The sequence below is a fragment of the Mobula birostris genome, chromosome 1, assembly GCF_030028105.1.
Source record: "Mobula birostris isolate sMobBir1 chromosome 1, sMobBir1.hap1, whole genome shotgun sequence".
Lineage (NCBI taxonomy): Eukaryota > Metazoa > Chordata > Chondrichthyes > Myliobatiformes > Myliobatidae > Mobula > Mobula birostris.
This window is the reverse complement of record NC_092370.1, coordinates 172,712,201-172,721,362: the sequence shown is the minus strand read 5'-3', so window position 1 is coordinate 172,721,362 and position 9,162 is coordinate 172,712,201. Positions and strand designations below refer to the sequence as shown.

Here is a 9,162-nt window from a genome sequence, read left to right as displayed (position 1 = left end):
CGGGTCTTACAATAAGGTTTCTATATAGCCATTTAATCATAATATATTCTTCGTGGCCTTCAACTGCACTTGCAGCAGGGGGAAAAAGTTCTATCAATGATTTAGGGTTACTTTGTTCTGGTGAGGAACGCAGCAGGTGCTGGTTTTAGCTCTGCTTTGTAGATGATTTTTTTTAAAGCTTCTTTAGCAGGCTGAAAAAAAACATCTGTATTTAACGTTCAGTGTCCACTCTCCAATTTAAACCCGGGGTTAACATGTTCCTCAAGATTCGTGACAGGGAAGGACGAAGCACGAAGTATCCAGAAAAAAAATAAACGAGGAAAGCTGGGCGCATAGGGAAAGGGAAAATCAAAGGGACCAATTGGACCAGCAGGGTTTGACGATTTGAAACCGACAGCTGAAATGGGTTTAAAGAGGAGAAGTGGCGTGGGGGTGGGGAAGGGGAACGGCTTTCCCAGTGGAGAACCGCTGCCTGGATTGCAGCTTCTGTGAGGTGGAGTCCCAGGATCCGCGTCATTCATTGCAGCCTCTGAGCATCCTCCAACACCCACCCTCGCGTCTCAGTGCGAGGTGCGGGGAGACTCCTCTTCGCGTCCTAACACTCACATCGCAGGTAGCAGAGCCGCGGAGGCGAGCAATGTCATAACACCTGTTCAGAAAAATACCAAAAGTACCCCAGATAGGAAACAGGAAGGAGGAATTGGAGAGTGGATAATCACGTTATATTTTTAAAGAGAAGCGAGCTGCCTGTCCGAGGCAGATATGGGACTGGAGCTGTATAGAATAGCCGCGATCGGGCTTTCGCAGCGCGGTTAAGCGACCGACTTGCCTGTAGCCCATGAGGACGCACAATGGCCAAACAGTACGATGTGTTATTCAGACTGCTACTGATCGGAGACTCCGGGGTGGGCAAAACCTGTCTTCTCTGCCGGTTCACGGACAATGAATTCCACGCTTCACACATTTCCACTATAGGTAGGAGAAAGAAATTGAGGAAGATGTGTGTGTTTGTGTGTGTCGTTATGTTGCAATACTGTCAGGCCGGCAAATGCATCCAGTTCTCAAGCCTTTTGTCTCCTACATTGGTCAAGAATAGAGTAATTGGCATCGTCGGGATGGGCAAGGGTCGACAATCTTCTGCAAGTTCCCAGTTCCTGCATGTTAAATTGATCGAGTTAGTTGTCGAGTTTTAGGTTAAAATCTATGCGGATTCCCACTGCTAGCTTTGAACGCACCGCTCCGGCAGTGGGGCGATACTAACTCAACCCGCCCACTCACGGTTGGAGTGTTAGCAAGGAGCCCGAGTCTTGTAAACAAAAACAATTAAAGTAATTACCAAGTGTGTGTGTGTTGTGGCGGCGGAAAAACTGATGGTAAGGAAGGGTTTGTCTGTCAATAAGGCGGACATCGTGTTGCGATGGGGGTCAAGTAAGTGGAGACCCAGTGGGGTGGAACTGAATGCTAAGGTCATGAAACACCAAGACATTCCCAATGTAAAAGCTTTGGAACAATGGATATATTTGCAAGAGAACACACAGTGCAGATGGTAAATTCAGCATCATGAATCTCCAGGGATGTAAAGTATGAAATTATACAGAGGGAAAGATGGGAGATGGAATGATGCAGCACAACTTACCTTACAAGGATGAAATTGGAAAGGAAATTAGAAAGAGCAGAGAGGAAGCGTGAAGAAAGAATTGAGAGGTAAAATAAAGACCAAAATTATATGTGGAAGGAAAGCAGTCAACAAAGAAACAAGCAGATTCTTCCAGAGACCAAAGTGGTAGGTTATGTGGACAAATAGAAGTTCTAAGTAAACACTTTGTGCCTGCCTTCTCTGAAGAGCATTATGGTGGAGACATTATCATGAACCAGGCAGAAAGTACAGTATTACAAATGATAAAGAGAGGGGATATATTAAAAAGTCTAGTGGATAACTTGCCAAGGCTGGATAAAATGTATCGCAGGTTTTTTACAGCAAGCAAAGCAGAGAAATACACAGGCTTGTCTTTTTTTTTATTAAGTGCAAACATGAACAATAGCCGGATCAGAAATGCTGATCAAGTCAACTAGTTCCCAAAGAGAACTCTGATAGGCCAATCAGATGGCTCACTGCTGCTCAGCAATAGAACACAGAAAATTCTTATGTACAATTAAAAAATAGTAGAAACACTGGAGTCATGATGATCATGATGAAGATGCTGGAGAGAGACGTCTATACACATGCTGTCCATAATTCAAAGAGATTGAAGGATAAGGTTGCAGGGTGACAAAACGTGGCCTGAGCACTTGGAACTAAAAACTAATTCCTACCGGGTGAAAACAGCACCTGTTCTTTCTGCACTGTTCTCCAGCAGTTTAAGGACTAGGTCCAGCTGGAACAAAACTCACAAGTGCTCTTGAAAGTCAGGTATTAACTCCACCTACCAACAACCAATCATTGCCATCCTGGTCCCCTTCATGATAGCTTATGAAGAAGCATGTGACTTCCCTCCCAGAGATGATAGGTGTTTGTGCATTCAACTCTCAAAGGCTTGGACTCCATTGTCAGAGATGTTTCCAACCACAGCATATGGAAGGCTGTTCCAAATTCTGATAGCACAGTGAAGGAAGCTTCTATCCAGTGTGTAGGTTCTTGCATCGGGCATAGAAACAGCATGAGCAGGCATAGATAAACTTGATCGTGTGGTGCGCCGTCTCTCATAAGATGAAGACAGCATGGCGTGAAGGTCTGCAGGGCTGTGGCTGGTTGTGCATTTTGTATAGCACAGTAGCTGCAGCAACCTGTCGTCTGTGGTGTAAGCTACTGATGGCTAGCTTCTCACCGGCTGTGGCTTCATCTACACCTATAATCCTGAGAGCCTTTCTTTGAATGAAGTCAAGCTGGCTGAGGACACTCTGTGAGGCATTCATCCATGATAAGCAGACATACTCCATGATACTTCGTACCTGGGCTTTGTAAACCGTGGCTATGCTCTCTTTGTCTAATTTGGATGCTACTTTCCGCAGAGCTCCAAGCCTTTGTCTGGCCTTGTTTGAAATAGTGGAACAGTGTTTATCCCACACCAACTTGCTGTCAATATTAACACCAAGGATTACTAGCTCCTTCTTTAAATCCAGCTTGCAGTTCCCAAAATACAGGTTGGGGTTAGATGGATTCCTCTTCCTAGACATCACCATCGCCTCACACTTAGTAGGCTCAATTATCTGTTATTTGCGATTGACTTTGGCTGCAAACAAGGTGCTGGAACATTGGGGGCTGAGCAATATGGTATGATGGTTTCAGAAGGTGAGAAAATGAGACAATAAATAGAGGCCAGTCAATGTAACATCAGTGGTAGGAAAGAGTTCTGGGATGATATTAATCAGCGTTCAGAGTGAAACAAAGACCATTAAAGGTCAGCATGCATTTGGTAAAAGAAGGTTTGTCCAAATTGAAAGTATTAAGGAGATGACATGTTAGCTTAATGAGAGGAAATGATTTGATGTGGCTGGCTTGGATTTCTGAAAGCATTTGAGAAAACGATCAGAATTCCAGGGGATGCAAGAAGTGGCAACCCAGATTTAAATCTGGCTCAGTGACAAAAAGCTCTAAGTTGCAGTGACTGGATGTAGTGATTCTCGAATTCCTTCTGCAAAGATTGTGGGGGTCTGGAAATCCCTGCCTGAAATGGCGGTGTAAGCAGAAACCCTAGTCACATTCAAAGGGCATCTGTCTAAGTCTTTGAAAGCCCATACTATAAGGCTGGAGACCAAGAGTTGGGAATTGGAACTCATGGGCCCAACACCATTCACTAGTCTGGATAACCCAACGGTCTCATGAGTCTGTGATTCTATTGATTCTTGGGTAATTTTGAGAGGCATAATTAGAAATTGAACTAAATTGGTAGATATTCTCCAGCAAGTTCCCCAGTTCATTTCCTTTCCTGAGGAAAGACCCAAGGTTTGATCGATTTAAGCAGTGAGCTGAATTGGAAAAGTGGCCACAGGCCGAATCAAGGCAATGGGGCTCAGAACTGAGAGCCTATCAAAGTGGCAGGGACTGCGTCCTGAAGTTTGAATGATTTAGGCGCCATGCCAGGTTGAAAAGATCAAGGTGCTGTGGTCAGAGGGAGAAGGGACAGGCTGGTTCAGCCGGCTGCTCCACGAAGTTTACTCATCTCCGAACTGAACAGAGACTGTGGGCTGCAACTAACAGGCTTCTGAATCGGCCACAGTGATGCCTGGATCTCTGTCTGTGACTCACTTTCATGAACTTATGTTCTGAATGATATTTGCTTATTTTTATTGTTTGGTTGATTTGTTCTTTTTCTACCTGTTGGGTGTTTGATGGTCTTCTTTTGTTTTAATGGGTTCTATTTGGTTTCTTATTTTAGTGGCTTCCTGTAAGGAAATGAATCCCAAAGTTGTATAATGTATACATATTTTGATCATAAATGTAATTTGAACTTTGAACTTTTCCACCAGTAGCTGACTAGAGGTCACAGTATTGGCAAGAAGGGGGTAATACTGGGAGTCCTCAACACTGACTTCAGTCTCCATGGTCAACCAACAGCAAGGAAACCTCCCTCTGATGGTCATGTTTGATTATCCTCCTCAACTGATGAATCAGCACTCCTCCATGTTAGACTACATTTCAAAGACATGCTGAAAGTTGGAAGGACAGAGCTTTCTGGAAGTAAACATCAGGTCAGCCTGTACCTGTGGGGAGAGTAAATAGAGCCAACATTTCAGGGCAGAGATCTTTCATCAGCACCGCGAGTCTGACCTGAACCTGAAACATTGACACTGTTCCTCTTTCCACAGATGCAGTCTGACCTGCTGGATATTTCCAGCACTTTTGGTTTGTTTTAGATTTCTAGGTTCTGAAGTTTTGGTTTTATTTTCACCTAAAATTTGAAATCACTGATGGCAGAATTCACTGGATTCATCTAGGGTTCCTCCAAGCTCCACCACTGACTGAGGTGGCAGAGTTCTGAAGGACATATGTTCCGGATTGTATTGTGGTGGGATGTTAGACAATCAACACATAGGATAGAACTACTTCACCTTGTCCTGACTGGTCTTTCTATGAGAAATGCATCAATACATGACAGCTGTAACCGCTGCCTAGTCCATGCAGGAAGAATGTCCTGTGTTCGCATCAAGCATGAGACAGAAGTAACAACAGAAATGCTTAGCACAGTAATCTGTAATGATGTGGCCTGGCATATCCCACACTTTATCACCAGAGTCAAGCCAGTGGTTGAAATCTAGCTCAATTAAAAATGCAGAAGGACACTCCAGGAATGATATCATATACACCCTATGCAGGATACCAATGTGGTGAAGTTGGTGCTGTGCTAAATAGCAAGGTTAACATTCAATAGGCAGAGCCCCACAACAGATGGACAAGGTCAAGGCTATGCAGTCTTGACCCATCCAGTCACAAGTGGTGATCGTTAATGAGAGAGGGAGGCTTCAAAAATATTCACCAAACTCAACAGTAAAGAACCCAGTCTCTGAGTGATAAGCTGAAGTAATTGCATCCATGTTCAACCAGATTACTGATTGGATGATCCATCTTGGACTCCTCCTGTGACTCCCACCACCAGATAAACCACTCTTCAAACATCTTGATTAATTCCAAGAATAGGTGAAGGGGTTGGATATAGCACCGGCTTTGAGACCGATCAACATCTCAGCTATGGTTCTAAAGACATTGATACAGAACAAACTGCATCTAGGAAGTTAGCGTCTATGCAACTCTGTGCCAAACTGTGTATACTCGGTTCACAAAAAGCAGGACAAGTCCCACATATTTGGTAGTTATGTCGCAACTTACTCAGTGTATTCCTAATCATAAAGAAACTGATGGAAGATGTTGTCTGGCATTTCTGCCAAGTGGCACTGTCCACAAGATGCTCACCAAATCCAGTTTCGGTATTACCAGTGGACTCAGTCTTTGAGCGTACATGGAGCACCAAGAACTGGATACAAGGATTGAGGTGAAAGTATCTGGTCTTACTAGCAAGGATGCACCTGACTACGTATGGTGGCATCAAGGAACTCCAGTCAAATGTAAGTCAAATGACATCAGGAGGAAAAATATCCAGTTGTTGTACTTTTTGGATATTCACTAATGGTTACTTAATTACCATTCAGAACTCCACAAAAGTCTATGCCTGCATGCAACAAGACAGACAATGATCGGGTATGGCTTGTTAAGGGACAAATAATCCTTTTGCTATGGAATTATCAGGTAGTGGCTTCTCTAGCAAGATTCAGGTGCATTCTTGGTATCGAGACCAGGTACTCTCACCTCGATCCTGATATCTAACTGTTTGGTCCAGTCAACTAGCTTCAAAATTCAATTACATTTCACAACCTGCATTCCACCCCCAACCCCAATATTAACATGGTTAACCAAAAATTCAGCTTTCCCAAATACATTAACATCCTGGCTGCAAAAGTCGGTCAGAAATGGGAAGCAATTTGTGGCCTGACATCGCAAAGCTTTTCTGCCACCTGCAAGGCACAAGTCAGGGGTGTAACAGATTTCTCTCAACTTGTCTGGATAACTGCAGCTCCAATAACACTCAAAAATATTAACACCATCTCACCACCACAATGCGGTGGTCATGTAATAATTTTTGAAAGCAAATTCTTGTTAGCAGCACCTTGCAAAAAAATTCTTTTAACCATCAGGTATTGCCATCCTTTCTCCATGACTGTTTTCCCCTTGCAGCTAATAGTGGATACGTTTAATATCATACGAGTGGAATATGGAAGGGAAAATATATTTTCATAAGTAAGAATAACTTTGGGCAGTGGATCAATCATTGGAGTGGAACTCCCAATTGACTCAGTACAACTTTGCAAGGCAATGTGTGAACAGAAGGTTTGCTATTTTTCTCTGAGAAAAACCATTGGAAATTTACCAGCATTTGAGTGGTTTGTTAGATACAACCACGCCCGTTGTTTAGCATTTGATGAGAAACTGCAAGTAGTTGGGAAATACTTTTGTATAAAGATGGAGATGGTGAAAATTAGCATGAAATAAATGTGATTAAAAGGGAATTGAAATACCTTTGGAAGATATGGAGGGCATGAGAAAAGTTGGTAAAGTGGAGCAGAATGTGGCAGGTGATGAGTGAAAAAAAATGAGGATTGTGAGGTAGTGGGCCTCAGAAAAATGTCGGAAGAACTCAGTGGGTCAGAGTGCAACCATGAAATAAGTAATTGATGTTTTAAGGCAAGTCCCTTCATTTGGACTTGACTTGATTCCAGATGAAAGGTCCTGATCCGTAATGCCTTCCTTCAGCATTTTGTGTGTTGCTCCAGGTTCTAGAATGTGCTATCTTTTGTATCTCTCTTGATAGTCCTTATGTACCTCAAGTTCACATTCTAGTTATTTGTCATAGGTTTCCATAGCCAAGGTTCAAATGCCATGAAAATAAGCTTTATGCAGCAGCTGTCTGTTAAATTACATAATCTTAAATCAACATAAATTATACATAATTTACAGGACTAAATAAAATAAATCTGTAACATTACAAGATATGACAAGATTACATTACAAAAATCTATAACATTGCAAGACTTTGCCACTGCCTCAGTTCATTATCTGCTGCTGAATTTACTTTATGACAATGTTATAATAGACTCCTGCCTGACTCTCTTATTGTATTCTCCATAAATTGAATCATTCAGAGCTCAATTGCCAAGGTGTAAACTTGCACCAAATCCCAGCATTACACGGCTACAGTGGTCCGTTAAACAATAGACTGACTTCAGAATTATCCCCCATGCTCAAATTCAAGGTATATTAAAATTGATGGTTATTTATAGAGGACTCAAAGTTCGTCTAAAGACTGAAGATACCTAAAAGCACACAGTCACTCAGGCTGCGTCTGAGGAGAGAGATAAACAGAGTTAATATTCTGGTGGATGGTTTTACATCAGGATGAGTCATTGCAAAGAGGACGTTCCACAGTGAGAATGAATTATCTCCTTAGAGCCAGATCAGTGAGGGATGAGCTTGGCTAGACAGAAACTATTTATTTATGTACTTCCACCTTTGGCTTTCTAAGTAGCAATCATGTTGTACAGCAACTTCCTTTTGTTTTCATGAATTTAATATATTCGTGTCAGGTGATAATGCTTACTTTTCAGAAATGTCTCCCCAGTGTGCTTAAGTAAAAAACAGACTAAGCTGGAAATATTCAGAAGGTCAAGGAGCATTGGTAGATGGAGTAACAGAATTAGTGTTGCAGTTTGATGACCTTTCATCAGATCTACAAGAAAAGCTATTATGCCCTTGCACCAAGTCCCATTGAATGCTAACTGCCTTAACGTCCAGTACATTCCTCCCATCTTTCAGTAAAGGCTGCTGGAAATTCCAGGCTTCAGACATTTCTGATAATCCAAATCTTAGCATTTGCCATTTCTGGACTATTGTGTTTGCTACAGAATTATAGAGACATTAGAGATTAGTTTTATTTGTCACATGTCCATCAAAACATTAAGTGAAATATGTCATCTGCTCCAACAACAAACACAGTCCGAGGATGTGCTGGGGGCAGCCTGCAAGTATCGTCGTACTTCGAGTGCCAACATAGCATGCCCATAACTTACTAATTCTAACCTGTACATCTTTGGAATGTGGGGGTAAACCAGAGTATGTGGAGGAAACCCACACTGTTAACAAAGAGAATGCACAAACTCCTTGCAGATAGCAGCAGGAACTGAAGTCCAATTGCTGGTGCTGTAAACTGTTACACTAGCCACTACGCTGAAGTGCTAGAAACCTATTAACAGCACTACATACCAACTTCCACAACATCAACAACCAACTTAATGCTCTATGTGTGCGTTCCTACCTCTCTCATTTTGTGAGCATATCAACCGTAATTTTTACCAGTTCTGGTGTGAGATGTTGACCTGAAATACTAGCTCACCAGATTTTCCAGAGATACTCCATAACCGACTGGATAGCATTTTCTATATTTCTTTCACATTTCTAGTACTTCTTCAATTGCTTTTTTTCTGCAAGTTGACAAGCTTCATCATTATAGTCAACCTGTCTCTAGTAGTACTGGTACAGCTAAAAAACCTTCTTAAATTCTCTGAGGTAATTGTTTTGAGGTAACTAGGAGAATATCAGTTTCATATTAGACATGA

General features: G+C 42.2%; 1 protein-coding gene across 1 annotated transcript in view; it reads left to right on the top strand.

Moving 5' to 3' along the window:
• Positions 1-552: 552 nt before the first annotated feature.
• Positions 553-9,162, top strand: part of rab15 (RAB15, member RAS oncogene family) — a 469,378-nt gene continuing 460,768 nt past the window's right edge. The window contains exon 1 of the mRNA XM_072266205.1: positions 553-975. Within this exon, the coding sequence (XP_072122306.1) occupies positions 852-975 (124 nt within the window). The 5' untranslated portion in view covers positions 553-851. The remainder of the gene's footprint in view (positions 976-9,162) is intronic.